Source organism: Impatiens glandulifera, chromosome 3, assembly GCF_907164915.1.
Source record: "Impatiens glandulifera chromosome 3, dImpGla2.1, whole genome shotgun sequence".
Lineage (NCBI taxonomy): Eukaryota > Viridiplantae > Streptophyta > Magnoliopsida > Ericales > Balsaminaceae > Impatiens > Impatiens glandulifera.
The window spans coordinates 4,108,923-4,127,529 of NC_061864.1; the positions used below are offsets into that span (position 1 = coordinate 4,108,923).

The 18,607-nt window shown below is 25.7% G+C and overlaps 1 protein-coding gene across 1 annotated transcript; it reads left to right on the forward strand.

Moving 5' to 3' along the window:
- The first annotated feature begins 13,532 nt into the window (after positions 1-13,532).
- On the forward strand, positions 13,533-14,401 carry LOC124932389 (auxin-responsive protein SAUR50-like). The gene has a single exon (XM_047473006.1). The coding sequence runs from the start codon at positions 13,600-13,602 to the stop codon at positions 14,041-14,043; it is 444 nt and encodes a 147-aa protein (XP_047328962.1). The 5' UTR covers positions 13,533-13,599; the 3' UTR covers positions 14,044-14,401.
- Positions 14,402-18,607: the final 4,206 nt, after the last annotated feature.

The window sequence follows — 18,607 nt, forward strand, 5'->3', positions numbered from 1 at the left end:
AGACTCAATCAACACCTAATGAATAACAATATACTTCACAAAAGACTTTAAATACTAGTCACCTCTCAACAATACAAAAGTAAGTGAGTTGACGATTCAACATATTCGTAACATACGACTAACCATAATACAATATTTTTTCATTTAAATAGCATTCGTAACAATTTCATCGTGAATAACGCTTAATCTAAAAAACGAGATATTTGATGTAATCTTTGAATCCAAAGTTGTTCACAGCAAAAATTATATGGAATAATTTTAGTGAACAACTTGTAGTAATTCTTCACATAAACATTATCCATATTTTGTCAACGCATAACGTTTTGTTTAGAAAAGTAAAACTTGATTATGAAACAAAGTCTCTATAATGTTTTTTTACATATTTAAGCACAACGATAAAAGAATGACATTAAAAAGTTATGTACAAATTGATTACATTATAATAATTAATTGACTCGAAAATCTTCAAGAATGACAATAAGATCTCAACACGAATTCACATGTTTTCTGGATCTAATCTCCGACATCGTCATGATAATGACATTGTGAATAATCCTTAACGGCTTACTTTTTATGTTAAAAGTTCTTCAATTTTTTTCAACTAGATAATCCACCAGAAAATTACGGGAACAAAGACACATCTTCTAAGTCTCGCATTTTTAGTCGCCCCAATCTATGCCTCCCAATAACCACTAACAGTTTCCGACATAACTCATTGTATTCTAGTCAAATTCCATAAAAAAATTCCATATAATTGCAACAACATACAATGTAAAAGTAGATGAGAAGTTGTCTCAACCTCTTTATAACAAATACGACAACGACTCACAATAATCATGCTTTTTTTTCATACATCAACGTCAATGACAATTACGCCGTTAATAACACTCCAACCAAAAAAAGAGATTTTATTAGGCATCTTAGATTCCCATAAATTTTTTCAATAAAGATCAATCGGCCTAACCTTATTAAAAAAAAAATGTAATAATGTCCCTTATGAAAGTTATTGAGATCAAGTCACTGCATAAAATCTCGTCAATGAAGTTATCCTAGGATTTAAAATATTTTTTTAATAAATTAATATATAAATAAATTACAACAGTACTATTATTAGTTTACTAATTTTTTTTTTTATAATATATATTTTCAATAAAATAACAGTGTCATTGATCAACTAATTGTTTTGCAACACTCTATTTTGAAATCACCAGTTTCTCAATACAATAAATCAAGTTTTGTTAAAGGAAACAATAATGTTTGGTTATTACATTTACTTTGATGTTATAATATGTGAAAATATTAGATTTTCCTATACAGTTAAGTATTTTTACAACTACATTTTAATGTTTTAAATAAATAAAAATGCACAAATTTATAAAATTTGAGTTCTCAACTATGTATATATACACATTTCATTAAATATGTGAAAATTTACTCTTACTATAGCAGTAGCTTGACATTTGAATCTCTATCAATTTCATTTGTATATAAAAAATATTCACTAAAATAGTTCGATTTGAAAAGAATATTGTTCAAAAATAAATCTCAATTAATTTTTTTTGGAAAATATAAATTGTACTTATCTTTCAAAAATAAAACTGAACATGATAATACATATATTAACACAAATTAATTTATTATTTTGTATTTATAATATTAAAGATATCCCATTGATCATCAATTAATATATTTATGAATAAAACTGTAAAGTGCTAATTGACAGGCTGGAATTATTGGGTCCCGCGTTACGCATGGTGGTCCACCTTTAGCTTTATTAATAATGAGCGCATGGAAACATTTTTAAGAACAGTAACTTTTATCATATCATATCTTCTTTTAATAATTATATTTTTTTATATATAATTCAACAATTTACCTTTTTTATAAAATTTTAGTTACCTTAAATTTAAATTTAAATTGATAGAATATTTTCTCATTTTTAGTCTAGGGTTTAGATTTCTCTTATATTCTAAATCGTTTTTGGTTTATATTTTGAATTAATTTTTAGTTTAGTCCAAACTGGTCTTAATATTGGGGACCCAATTGCAGGCGGAAGGGGATAGTCCACATGGGATGCCAGGTCAGCATTTACTTTGTTGACGTTAGCTAACGGCGGTAATGTTCCGTTAAATGCGCCGAAACGAAACCGTTGATTTAGGGCAGTACGGTTTTAAAACCGTGTACCCCCACGGATATCGACTTTGGAAACAGTGACTGGCATTTCTTATTTTTATTTTCTTTTTCTTTTTATCAAGGTGGATACAACTGTTTAAATAATTTTTAAGTTATTTAATCTTCTATGATTTGTTTTTAATTTGATACAAAAAAAAAATAGATTATTTGAAATTTGTTTAAGATAGAATTATTAAAATATCATTTTATATTTAAAATTAATATAATTAAATAAGAGTATTTTAACATTTTAGTTAATTTATTAATTAAGTAATTTAATTGTTAGAATAGAATATAAAAAAAAATATCAAAGTACCCTTCGTCAAAATAGCTCTGAACTATTTTAAACTTTAAAGGTTTGTCTTCAACTGAGTCCTAAATTTGTCAATATATATGGATTTCTTTTGTTAAATAATAATTTAGCCAAATAGACGAATTTATCTTAATTATGAAAAAAAGTCTTAATGCTCAACAAATCCTGCATATATCTAAAGAATTAAATTTATGAGATATATGATTGTTTTGTTTTTTAGATATCGAAAATGGCATTTTAAGGGTTTGTAATCTAATTAATTACAGTTAAAAACCGTATATTTATTTTAAACAGTAATAAATAAATTTTATATAGAGAGATTTTGTAACATAATAGGGATTCCTTCAAGTAAGTGATGTAAGAAAGAAAATTGAGCTATTATTTCAAAATTTGTAAAAGAGACAAGGGGATTCAATAATAAATAAAGTTTTTAGGGTTGATATATTAGTGGCTTATATATAATGTTATTTTTTATTTTTATTATATCATGTCAATTATAGGGGAGATGTTCCTGCTTTATTGATTTTTATTTTTATTTCCTTTTTAAAAGCATCAATAATAATTTGAGAATAATTCGACCATCCAAATATCAGATTCTGATTTTAATCATGATGATGTTAGGTGACTTACTTAAGTAGCATATTTTGATTATTCTAGGTAACATGAAAAATGTATAATTGTGTTTTAATAAATTTACTTAAAATCCTAAACTCTAAACAAGTCTTAAAATTTATGAAAATATATGCTAAATTAAACAAGTCTTAAAATAACTTCGAACCTCATTCAAATCGAGATTCTCAAAAGTGATTAAATCAACGTGCAGTTCAAAATTCTTATGGGAGGGTTAAATAAACCAATCAAACAATTCAAACCAAACCGAAATTGCTCAAACTAAACCAAATATCAATAAATCAGCCAAATCAAATTCATTACGGTTATCATTTTATCAAATCGATTTCAACGGTTCGGTTTGTCGGTTTAACGTTATTAAACAACTCAAACCGTTTCAACCGACCAAATATTTAAAAAGTAATATATTTAAATAAGGCGAGAACAAAAATCAAACTTTAAATCCTCAATGATGAGAATATTATGAACTTAAAAATTTGTTAATAGACTATAAAAAATATTAAATATTATTAATAATAGATAAATTTAATTTTATAATTGTTGACTATTTTTAATACGATGTTTAGTAAAAAAAATTAGTGTAATGCTTTATGTTTTTTAAATTATGATATTGAATTATTAATTGTTACTGAATTTTTCCTAATATTTGTATTTGTGAAAATATATATGAGTTGTTATTGACATATATTTAATTTATTTTAATAAATTTGTCAATGAATTAAATCGACAGTTTGAAACCGATTTTTTAACCGATCAAACAACGTCAACGATTTAGATGTGCATTTCGATCAATAAACTTACGAAATCGAATCGCTCACACCATTAAGGAGGTCCATAATGGTGATTCAAATTTGTTTTTACGTAACCATTATGTCCTTCCTTCAATGCTAAATATCTAGTTCTTTGCATGAGATCAAGTTATCCAACTATGTGTAGTCGTTTTCTTAATTCCCTTTATTTAAATGCGAACAAGTTAACAATGAGATAATTCTTTATCTTGTTAATATCAATGATTAGATCTACGCTCAAATCATTTTTTTTAGAACAAAATGATAAATTGATGATACGAACAACAGACTTAGATTAGATTAAGAGATAGTTGTAGTCAAATGTGGAAATTGTTCTTTATTTTCGGTTGAATATATATTTTTCAATGTAAATCGAACATAACACCGAATATTAAATAATTTGTGTCAAGATTTTTCTTTCTTTCTTCATTTAAACTATCTTGGATTCTCTGAGTGTTTTTAGTTGTTGGGCAGTCCCAATTAAGCAAAACGAGTAGATGCTTTGTATTCATTGAGAATATTGATGCAACATTAGATATAGATTATATTCCTCAAATCTTTTTTAGATACATTAGCCCTTGAAAAACAAAACAGAAAAAGCAACACAAGAAATTATGTCGAGCCCACAAAATTTGTTTGTTTATGTTGAGATTAAAGATCCATTATTATCCACCAATCATGTTCGAGTTGGACAACAAGAATCCCATTCAATCTTCTATGTTTCCATGCACATGCCCATAAATGGTACTGTGATCCTTAAATCCTAACAACTGGGGGACTATTAGTGCTGGGGGACTTTTACTGCCGAATTGTAAAAGAATTTAGTTCAATATAATATTTAACTTATTCGGAATCATTATTTTTTAAATTTAATTAATGTAAATTCTTATATACAAATAAAGGTGGTAACATTACGTTGATTAGTCTTATTGTATTCTCATAGATATTGATTTGAAGAATTTCAAGTTTATCAGTTTGGTTTTGTTCTTCTATAGGATTATATCTTTCTAAGGAGAAGATATTGTTATCACAGAACGATAGATTTTTTTTATGCGTTTTGGCTAATTCAAAAGACATAAATTGTTTTTGTTATGATCAAGTCAATTGTGAATTTTTGTTTAATATCATTAACAGATTAAAAAGTGGATTGGATGGATATATTTTTGCGTCTCTCAATGTCCAAATTTGTAATTATTGTGAAGGAGAGTTCTTATGTTTTTTTAGAGGCTCACAAATTAGACAAGGTGATTTACTTTTTCTACCCTTTTTCTTATCACCATTGAAGCTTTTTTAAAAAAAAAAATGCTTATCCGGAGAGTGGAGTGAGGTACAAGAAGGATTATGTTCTCCATATCACGTCTTTTGACAATGACATAGTTTCTCAATAATCCAGACTACTTACAAGAATATCAAAAAATAAAAAAAATCTCATGAAAATCTATTTATTTAGCGTTTTAAAGGACTTTCATATTTTATAATTAATACATGAATCATTTAAAAAAAGAAGTCAATATAGTCAGTTAGTTCGTCAATAGATAAATAAAATTAGAACTCATTTATTTCTTGAGAATGTACATGATTGATAATCTGTTTAGTAGTGTTTTATTTTTATTTTATTTTTTATTATGCTTGCTTAAACGAATTATATCATTTTTATTATACATTGATTAATTAAAAACAATACTAAAGATAAGTAATTTCTTATGTAAGGAGAATATATAAATTATAGCCTCATACAATCTAAGATAAATGTACTCCAAATCACCGCTATACAAGGGATCTAAAAATGAGGTTGAATTTAAACATATATGTATCTAATTATAATTAATACAAAAATTAGACAGTATCAATTAATTGTATCAGGGACATTTAGATTTTGCTAATCAGACAATTAAGATATTGTTGTTCCCAGAAAGACTAGAGATGAATTAATTAATTAAACAAGTTTAAAATTGATATATTTGGTTAGTGCTTGATTATACGAAGTGATTAAGTGTAATTAATCAGTTATATATAACTAACTACCTTTGGCTGCATTGTGACATTTTCTTATAAAAGAGAAAAAAGCATCATTTCACATGGGTTATAATATTATATATTCAATATATTTATATAAAAAACAAAATAAGTAACGTGTTTTCACTTGTAAACCATGTGGTAGGGTTTATAGAGATTGAACATCCACTTCGTGTGCTGACAGATGATGATGAAATTCTCTATATTTTATTATTATTATTATTTTTTAATTACTTATTTTAACTAAGCATATATATATATAAACTTAATAGTTAATGTCCATGCAGCAATTTTAAAAGTGTACTATGTAATTACTATATAGTTTTACTAGCTGATCTGTTATATATTAAAATGAAATTCATCTCTAGATTTTTAGTAATCTTGAAAACTAAAATATGATTACATATTCAATCTCCTTATATAATTATAACAAAATGATAAATTAAGATATGAAAACAAATTTGAAAAAAAAAAAATGGAAGGCTAATATTAATCTCAACCCTCTCCAACTTCAATAAATGAGAAAGAGAAATGTGATAGTTATATATAACGCATGACCTGTGCCCGCATGGGACAGCGTGGAAAAAGGGCAGGTCATTGGTTTTTTTCATTTTTTGCATTAGAGATAGAAGCAAAAAGAGGGCAGTGCCCTCTATGCCGGTCATGCCCTCCTCTGACTTTTTCATCATTATATAATATAATATATTATATAATATAGGAATATTAGTTATATATTTAATTATAATATTTTTTTCATACTATTTTTAGTAACAATATAATAACATTAAATAAATATATTCTAAAGTCTATTTTTAAGTAACAATATAATAACATTAAATAAATATATATCGAAAGTTTACTATAAGATAGGATATTAATTATATATTAAATTATAATAATATTAATTATATATTTAATTATAAAAATATTATTAATATTTTATTATACTATAGAACTATTAATTATATATTCTTAAATTTTCTATAATATAGGAATATATGTTATATATTCTCAAATTTATTCGTTTTTAATATTATAATATATTTACAGGCATGTGCGCTTTATTAGTCTACTTAATTACCAATCAAATGACAGTGTATAATATTTTAATATTTAAAAATAAATGGAGCACAGTCTTTGAAAAACAATATTAATTATTATTCATTATGAAATATATGAGTATATGACATTTATTAGGAGAAGTTTGAGAAAGAGATATAATTGATGTTGTTTTAATTTAAAATGATTTTGAATTGAAGAGAAGAGTCTTTTGTATTATTAGTGGATATTGTGGAGTCCGCATATACCTATAGCCTTTTGAAACTGAATCTAATACAAACAAATTATTATAATGTTTGTAAAAAGTTACCAATCAAATTTCAACTAGGTCAATCATAAAAATTCATAACAAACAATGAAATCGAAAGGAAACAAAATTAAGCTTCTAGCATTACCCAGCCTAATAAAAGGCATCACAAGATATTTCCGATCACTTAAAGACAATAAGCTTATAAACTTAGTCAAACGATTAAAACACAATACAAGAATGATTTATAAGAGATTAAAGATAAGTTAAGGAAATATTAACCTCCTTCATTAATTGCAACAAAGTAGTTCAATAATCTCAAACTATACAAACAACTCATCACAAAATTCCTCACAATTCCGTCTAAAAAGAGATTTAGAAAATCAAATTAGCTTAGATTAAATAATCAAGTATTAAAAAGTACATAAATTACTATTAATGTGAGCGAAATACTTCAAATTATTGGCCTTTATATTATTAAAATATTATTATATATATACTAATATTTAATAAGGGAAAATAAAATCCAAGTAAAGGTTAGTTTGATTCAGATTTTATTTACAGCTTTATGGTCAAACTTATCAACAAATATATATTTTTTTATTAAATTTAAAAAGTTTGTACTATTTCACACCGAAACCCAATTTCAACTTATTTAGCTCATTAACTAATTGGTTAGGTACTTTCGAATAATATTGAGTCAAATAATCCTTTTAATTTATTCACTCAATCTATAGCTCGTTTGATCTTGGATTCAATTTTTTTTTTAGTTTTATGAATTTTTTACTACATTAGTATCATTATAACCATTTAATCGTAAAATAATCAAATATAATACAAAAATATCTTATTAAAATTCAAATATAAAATAATACTATAATAAATTATTTTAATCAAACTCAAATAATATTTTTTTATTAAATATATATATATGTATATAAATAAATAAATAAATAATTGAGGAAGAGAATTTGAGAGGAAATTAAGTGATCTGATTGACTAAAAAATTAATAAATTTTTTCTCTCTTCTTCCTTATTTTTTTACAACCAGTGATGTAGTCACATCATTTCCTTCCCAATTTTCTTTCCCAAGTAGAGAATTTGGAAGAAAGAATAACGTGTCACTACATCATTAAATGGAAAAATGATAAAGTTGAGGAGAGTAAAAAGAGAAAAAAATTATTATTTTTCCAAAATCAAATTAGGTCAAATCATCCCCTTTACCAACATTTCTATGTATATAAATAATAAATGAGACATTGGGAAATCAATTACAATCAATTATTTAAAAAGTTATGGTCTAAAGTAAACTATGTTTTGATAGAATATTTAAATGTTATTAATATAAAACATTAAAATAATAAAATAATAAATAGGTGATCCACTCATTTATTTTTACATTATCTATTTACTAGTATCTAGAGTTTTTATTTTTTGTGAAGTATGATTGTGATTTATTAGGGGATGATGTTCGAGTTTTTGAGTAATTCATGTGAAATATGGATTGAGACTACTAATATGATAGAAATACATATTTGATAGAAATACATATTTCTGTTAATATCTCGTTTATTTTCTGATTAACAATTGTACCTACTCAATTTATAAATATTAAAATAATTATTTTAAATAAATAAATTCAAAATAATTCAAATCAAAACCAAACAGAGATGAAATGATTAATTGAATTAATTATTATATTAATTAATCTCAATTAATTAAAACATAGGGCAAGAAAAATAAAATTATTTGAGATAAATGTTATTTTTATTTTATGTCAAATTAATTTTAAGGACACAAATAAATTAAATAAATAATTTGAGATAAATATTGTATTAATTTAAATCCAAATTAATTATTTATAAAGTCCTAAAAGTATTAAAATAAATATTTGTGTCAATTTAAATATTTGTTAGATTGAAAAAAAAAACAATAGAATAAAGAAAAAATCAATCTCAAACAAACTACAAGGCTAGAAAAGGGACGTGATCCAGTACATTCGAAAATAAAGAAAACAGTTGCAACAGACCACAAAGGCGCCTAAACCTTAGCCAACGAACATCATTAAGCCGCTTTGCCCGCCACAAGAGTACGAAAAAGCTTTCGTGCAACACCGAATATATTAACACGCCTCAACGTCGTTAGCCATAATGAAAATGGAGTGCCCAACGTTGACGGAACGCCCAAGCGTTCACGCATTAGCCCTTAATGACATCGTTTTCAACCCTGGATCGTCTTCTTCATCACGACAAACAGAATAATGATCCGCTGTAATTTTTGATTTTTCAAATATAGAACTACGTCAATGCTCAAACAAATTGGATGATTCAAACTTGATGATCATTTCACATATGATCATAGACCTGATCATTGCCTAAACGGATGAAGTTGATCAAGAACAGATTAACAATTAATAGTCTTGTATCCACATTCGATTTAATGAGGCTATAAATAGCTTTCTCCGACCAAGACGAATTAGAGGAGATGAACCCTGGCCCTCTAATCCAATACTTATCAAATCCACAATAAATTTTTTAAGGTTTTTTTTTTTAATTTTAGAAACTTTGTTAAGGCTCTTAGGTTTGTTTCTAGATTATCTCGGCTTCATAAAGAGTTAATGAGTGTTCTTCAACTCCAATTACATATTTAAATTGAAATTTTTACATTAATTTAGTTCGACCAGGTTTGAATACTACTTGATTTGAAAACGATTATAAGATCATTTCGAAACTTTCTGTTGAAGCCAATTTGAATAAATAAATCTAAATAAAAAACAATCAAATTTGATTTTGAAAATTTTCAAAATCGGATTTTTATTCTTGAGCTATAGATCAAGAATTGCGGTTTAAAAAACTTGAATAGTGATGTTAAGAGTATTGGATCTAGTTTAAAAACTAAAAAAATACAAAAATATGAAAAAATTGAGTTCTTAAATTGGTCTGAACAAATAGTTAATATTCATGTTTGGTTTTATTTGATCTTAATATGTATAAGCAAACTATTGTTAAGCTCTTATACCCAATTGAATCTTAAAAACTAAAATTCCATTTTTTTGTAAAAAAACTATTCGAATCAAATGGAACATCTTTTCGATTGATTAATACATCGATCGGGATAATGTTACAAATAATCATTGTTATTAGATAAAAACTTCACATGCCTCATATCGAAGGATGGAATCTCCAATCAAAATCTCAAATTCTGAGAGTGTTCTTGGAGTTCGACCAATGATTTTGCTTTAGTCTGATTTTCAACCAAGAAAACCAAGTCAACCCCTCCTTCCTATCGAGGAATCTTGAAATCCGATCGAAGATTTTAGTCTAGCCTAGTTTTCGACCGAGAAAACCATTCAGACACGGTCTACGATCGAGAAGCAACATGCGCGATTGAGAATCTCCTATTCGTGTTGACCAAGTGCGCCTAAATCTATTGAGCCCGAGCAAAATCTTACTTAGACCCGTGTCCAATCTGATTTGTGACCCGAATATTAAATAGCGTGTTTGTATATATTTTATAATTTCATATTTTTGAAATTTTATATTTTATCATGTCCTACTTTTTTTTTGTTAAGCTAATTTTCATCATATATTAATATATATGGACTATTTTAAAAAATATATAAAGATAAAATAAATAATAATGATTTAAAATCAAATATATTTTAATTAATAAATTAAGTAATATAATAAATAAAATAGTAAAATAAAATAAAAATTAATAATGTTAAAATTATTTAAATAATCTCAAACATTACCGACCTCTAATAATATAATAAATTAGAAATATAAAATAATTAAGTCTATTTAATTTATCCGATGCACACGGATAAAAATATATTGTTACAACTAGGGGTGAGAAAAATTACTGATATTAAAGATATATCGAAAATACCGTAATGTAATATATCGAAAATATCGATTTTTAAGGTATACAAAAAAATAAGGTTAGGTATGATACTATACCGAAATTATTGGTACGGTAAATGTATGAGAATTTTAAAATTTTGGTATATCGATATATATCGAAATGCCGAAATAGTATTTATAAGTTCAAATATATATAGATATATATAATACTTATAAGAAAATAATTAAATATATTTGATATTAATTTAATTATAGAAATATAATTTTTTTTTGAATAATATCAAAATATAATTATACTGAAATATTATTCAATATATGTCATCTCTACCTTATCGATGAAATTGATTTTTTTAAAGTTAATATATTTTTTAGGTATCAAAGGTATAATACCGATACCGTACCGAAATTAAGGTATACCGAAATCAAGATAAGGTAAAAGTATAAAATTTTTGTATACCAAAATTAAGGTATATCGAAATTAAGGTATACCGAAATCAAAGTAAGGTAAAGGTGCATTTTTTGCATACCAAAATTTTAGGTAAGGTATAAGATATGGATAAAACACTAAGGTATACCGTACCGACCCACCCCTAGTTACAACATTCCGCGTTCATCAAATTTGATGTTGAATTTAAAATATAAAGTGTTATTAGCCTAGTTGGTTAAAGAGTTTATTTGTTTTGTTAGGTTGCGAGTTTGAAACATATTTATAGCATTTTTTATTTTATTTTTAACCGTTTTAAGTTTATGGGTGGGTCAACTCAGAATCCGACTCAAATATCCATTTACTCTTATATATATATATATATATATATATTCAAATTAAGCACAGTTTTTGACCCGGCAATCCGGACATTTTCAAAATTAAGCATAATTATATATACATATATAGATTAGTTAGTTAAAAATGACATGTATTCATCAAATTTGGTGTTAAATTTAAAGTATAACGTGTTATTAACTTAGTTGGTTAAAGAGTTGTACTTGTTTTTGTTAGGTTGCGAGTTTGAAACATATTTATAGCATTTTTTATTTTATTTTTAACCGTTTTAAGTTATGGACGGGTCAACATATAAATAAATATAGATTTATTATATTTTAAGGGTAAGATAAGAGAAAAAAAATTATTAAAGAAAGAGGAAAAAAAATATTTTTGGATTAAGATTATTTAAATAATTTCTCTTATGACATTTCATCGTCTTAAGTGCACAATTTGTCTATCTCTCATGTGAAGGAAGAAAACAAGATAACAGTAGCTTCCGCCCACAGGTCTTCTTCCTTCACAGGTAGCTTCCGCCCACAGGTCCTGATCTCCCTTCACAGGCTAGACTGGTCCCGGAGAGGTGAAGCCAACAAACCGGTTCTGAAGCCAACTTCTTTCTGATGGACTGGTCCCAAGAGAGTGAAGCCAACCGATAGGAGTCTCTGTCTAACTAGCTTGGTTTCGAGAACATTGGATTCAAATTCATTTTATTGTTAAAACTTACGTCCTAAAGGTTGAAAAGTTGGGTAATTGATGAAATTTGATGAAAGAGAAGTAATTTATAATTAAAAATTATAATTTATTTTTATATTTTTGTAATTTAATTGATAAATTAATTAATAAAAACTATAAAAAAATAATAATAATTACTTATTTAAATAAGTATTTAAATAATCCTCATCATAGGAAACACTTTTGATTGAAAATAGTTAACTTAATAAATGAATTTTGGAAAATAACTTATTAAGTTTCCACGTATCAAGACCTTGTTCAGTACATATGATTTTTTTTTTTTTAAATAGTTTTTGGATTAATGGTAAAACTGTGATCGGGTTTATTTTGAATAATTAAGTTTTTTTTTACTTCTATGTAAAAATTCCTTAAAATAAATTAATATATAATGATAAACTAAATACTTTTTTTTATATAGAAAATATTTTAATTTTAGTTAATAAATATTACAATAGAATAGAGAAAATGATGTTTAATTTTTTTTTTAAACTAGAAAACAAACAAGGCCTTGAGTACCACGGAAAGCTTCTCTGTTGCACTGCAAAAGAAAGATTCGAATTTCAAAGCCATCAACATATCATTTTATGCTTTATCAGTACGGAATCTTGGTTCCGAAATTACTTAAAATGCAATTTTTTTTATAAAAAAAATCACTTATATTAAATATTATTTACATCAATAATTATAATATAATATTCTATTAATATCTTAATCTAAATAATATGTTTATTTTTATTATATTTATATAAGTTTAGATTTCATTATAATAAAAATCAAATATCATAATATTACATACCAAATAATAGTACCTTACATTTTATAATAAGAGATGCCGTTCAAACTTGAAATAGGAGGTCAATAACGTAATTATCTCAAACTCGAAGGTTACTTACTTTCCCAACTTTTTATAAATCCAACACATATCGCACTTCTGGAAACCCCAATCTTCATCTTCTTCAATCGTTCTGCAACCAAAAACCTCTCTATCTTCCATTGTTGTTCATCATAATAAGATGTCGGCCTGCAGCAAGATACGTCACATTGTCAGACTCCGCCAGATGCTCCGCCGTTGGAGAAAGAAAGCAGCTTTAGCCTCCCGTTGCCGCCTCCCGTCCGATGTTCCGGCTGGCCACGTCGCTGTCTGTGTGGGTACCAACGGCCGTCGATTTGTTGTCCGGGCGGCTTACCTGAACCATCCCATCTTCACTAGACTACTGGTTCTTGCTGAAGAAGAGTACGGTTTCAATAACTCCGGTCCGTTGACGATCCCCTGCGACGAAGCACTATTTGAGGAGATCCTCTGGCACTTGAACCGGTCCGATTCTAGCAAATCAACCCGGTTCTTGAATCTTGAGGAGTTTCAAACGCAATGCCACGTGGGTGTTCGGAGTAACGTCGATATATGGCCGGAATGTCGGCCGTTACTCCATAGCTGCAAGAACGAATCTTTTTGGTGATGATCCACACTCCAAAGGGCAAATCTTTCAAAGGGCAAATGACGACCGGGTTGGAAAAAAAAAAATAGACCTGATTGACTCGTCCGAGATCGTTATCTACACGGAATGAAGAGTGAGTTTTTGGGACCATTGATAATTAATGGGTTTTTTTTGCTTTTTCTCTTTTTGACTTCACTGTCTACGTTATTTGTTTTTTAACCCCACTGTTAAATGGGTTAAGTATGTACTGAGTTACCGCGGAGAATCCGGAAAATGCAAAAGGGAGACGGCACACACTGAGTCGTCCCGAGTCTGGATCCGGGTTTGAATCAACTAAATTGAATCTAAGAGAGTATAATATATTTTATTTTTTGGGGTTTCTCTTTTAGCAGTTAAACCTGAGTATTTAATTGGGAATGGTCACTTTCTGTACATTATTTGTTGCTCTATTATTATTTATTTTATATTGAATAATATTAATATTTATTATAAAAATAAAATACACTTTCCCTTTTCTATTTCTAGCCACTTACTACGGTTACATATACTTGAGTGGTTAAGTTTCATTGTTTATAATTGGGCTTTATATATTATTTGAAGAGGCTGTTTATAAACATTATGAAATAAATAATTTAATGTCTTCAATCTCACCAATAAATCATTAATTAAACTATTCATTTGTCATTATTTTATTTTGAATATTAAATAATTAATAATATTTAGGTAATATTACTTAAATAATTCACATAAAGTTTATTTTTCTCAAGCAATATTATTTTACCAGATTATTTTTAAATAATGACATGAAATTTAATTTTAGTTTTAAAATAATAATAATACATTAAAATGTAAATGTAATCATGGTAATTCATAATAACATTCTTAATCTTACTTATCAGGGTAGAAACAATCATCATATAGCATTTGTGACTATTTGAGTAAAAAAATATTATAGCCTTGAGTAAAGTTCAAGGATAAATTGATTATTTTAATTAAATTAAAATATTTTATTTTTGAATAAGCAACCGAGATAAGTATACATATTATTTTAGGAGTATGATTTTTTTTTATAATATCACTATGCAATAGTCTAATGTTGCTAATTAAAACATGAGACTATATATAAACAATTAAGAATGAACATATGAGCAAGACAGGAATTTTTCCTATATGTAAACAGTTATTTGTGACCCTTAAATTAATTAAAATAATAATAAATAAACTTTTAAGTTACCTCAAAGGGCATTTGATATAACAACTAAAGGTACTAATATAATGTACAAGTAACATACAAATTTGTAGATAATATTTTTTTATAAAAAGATAGAATGGTTCAATCTGATCATGTCATGCAGGAATTAGCAAAGCGGCTGACCGTTATGATAAGACCCACCCCACGTGAACTCAATCCCCCTGAAAATTGACGGTCCACCATTTTTTCTCTTTCCCCTGTTATTGTGTTCTGTTTCACACCAGATTCCTCCACTAATAAAAAAATAAAAATAAAAGATCACGAGACATCTACTTACCACACACATTATAAGATGAATCTAAGACCTTGTTTGTTAAAACCTTCAAAAAAAAAAATGGACTATTCACAAAATTTACTCATTCCTTTTAGGTAAGTAAATGATTAGATTATAACAAAATAATGAAGAGGGGAAGTAAATGAAACTTGAGAGATATAAATGTACTTTATTTATTATTTATAGTAATAGGAGGATATTCATTGGCTAAATAAATGGAAGTTAGAAATCTTGGTTAGAGAATTAATAATGGTGTTTCTACACTAAATTAATGAAATTTGACTATGAGGTCTCTGTCACGTTATAATGCTTCCAAAAGAATACAAAGTTTGCCCAATGAATATATTGATTGTGTTGCTAATTTTGATTAAATTATTGAACCGAATAAAAATGTTATATGTACGTACCATTTAATTATTACTTAAGTAGATACGGTTATAGGTAGCTGGCTAGCTAGATTATTCCGAATTAGAACCATTTCTTTATTAATTCCATTGTTATCAACCAATCAATAATCTCATTCACCAGCAGCTAAATTAATTAGGTTTTTTTTATCTTTAAAATTAACTTGTTTACCGTACACATTCAAATGAACATGTCATTGGATTCTATTATCAAATTGTCTTTTTTTTAATATAGTTTAAAAGAAAATAATAATTGTAAAAGAATTAATACTATTGCTAATGAATCAAACGAGGCCTTAGTTTGGAAACATGTCCACATGCTACATGAACATGCGAATCAGTTTTTTGGGGGTTATTTAAATTATCGAGGTAAAGTTATGGAAGGTGACAAAAGTTTGTTTGCTTTTTTTTTTATATATTTATTTTGATGGTAAATAATGATTATTTTAATAATATTAATAATAAAGAAATAGTAACGTTCAATATGTACAGATGGTCAAACTGACTACTCATACATGCAAAGACAGTGCAATATATATTGGGATTCTGCCAAAGGCCTGACTTGACCTGACTAATATTTCTTTACTTTTCCAAAGGCCATCAAAGAAATTTTCTTCATCAAACAAGTTTTTACACAGTTAAATTGATAAAATTTTAATTATTGATCTTAAAATTTAACAATTTTATTATTTATCTAATCAATATATTTATTTATTAAAATACTAAAATTATTTCTCACTTTTTTAAAATATAGATATAAACGGTAATTTGATAAAAATAAAACAAAAATCAATTTTTTTTTATACTTTTAATCAAACAGGAGTTTTATTGAAGAACAAAAAAAAAAAAAACACCTCCTCAAATGAGCTACTTTGATGTGGGTTTTTTTATACAATTTTTAAATTTTTATTATTATAATTTTAATTATCAAATTATTTATTTTATTAATTTTAATAATAAAATACTATTAATTTATTAAATACAAAAGACAATTTATTAATTAAAGAACTTAAAACACAAATAACCTATTTTTTTTAAATGTCCAAGATAAATAGTAACTTCGATAACATTTTTCATTAATTGAATAATATGATAAATGAGTTAATGAATTAAGTTATATGATAAAAAATAATAATAATCATTTAAAGTTCTTGTATTTGTAACGAGAATCCTTTTGTAATGGGGTATGTTAGTCCCTCATTAATTAAAAAAATATATATATGATAAATGAAATAGTGAAATTAAATTTTTAGTTTTGCCTATTCATAAAGTATTTGTTCCATGATCAATCATAAGGGAATTACTTTCATTTTTATTTAGATTTTTATTAAAAACATATTTTTATTCAAATAAAAATAAAGAGATAGAGACACTTAAAACATTAATACGAAATATTATACACACAAAGTAATAAACACAAACAATACAAAACAGATAGGAAAAAATCATCTAAGTCTATTTTTTTGGACTTTGGGTAGATAAAGCCAATGAAATCCAACATTATCAAAACAATAAATGAAGAGTTTGGCATAGTTCGTTTGGGCTTTCAAATTTGGAGGGGGATGTTTCTAAAGGCCCAATTCAAGTCCATACTGGAAACATGAATATAGTTTTTCTTTAGAAAGAATTTTTAAGAAGATATATATATATATATATATATATATATATATATATATATATATATATATATATATATATATATATATATATATATATATATATATATATATATATGACAATTTCGGAAAAAATATATGACAATAGTCTCTTGCTTCGTGTTATCCGTGGAAAAAAAAACTAACATTGTATAAAAATAAATATAGAGGATGATTGTGTTACGAAAAATCATTGTGTAAAAATAAAACTATATATTACAAAAATACAAAATAATAGTCAATTAGTAAAACAGTTTGTATTTAATTTTAATTTTAATATTAATAATTTATTTGTTTTATATATATATATATATATATCATTAATTATATTTATAAATCTTTCAAATTCTCGAAGACATTATCTTATTTTTATGCTCAATTCCGGATTCAATTTATGTCACCATGAAATTAATTGTACATATCACTCTGAATGGACTAACGAGATTTTATGGATAAGAAAGTTATATAGTTTATAAAAACAAAATTATAAAAAAATATATATTTATGTGAATTTATAAGACAATTTTTTTTGTTTGAATTAAATATATACATACATAAATAAATCTTAATACGTTATTACGAAGTCTGAGAAAATAACTGAAAAAAAAATAAGTATGATCAATAATAACAATAATGATTAAACATAATTAAAATTAACAAATAAAATTTTAAAAAATAAGTTAAATCGAACTAAACCTCGTTAATTTTACTTACAATATAAATTTGAACCGGCTTCGTCTTATTAATAATCACACATTTCAATATTCCTTCTTTAGATAGTTAACTAAAATATGATTATATATAAAATTTAAAAATATTTTAACTATTTATCTCAACAAACCACTTTTTTATCTTTTTCCCTCAAAACTAATGAGTACTGGCCATGGCCAATTCATGGTTTGGGAAGAAAGAGACAAGCGTATGTACGATGTACATCACACATGTAAAGTTAATTTATTACATGTGAATGTGTTGTAATCATAGATGGGTTAAAATTAGA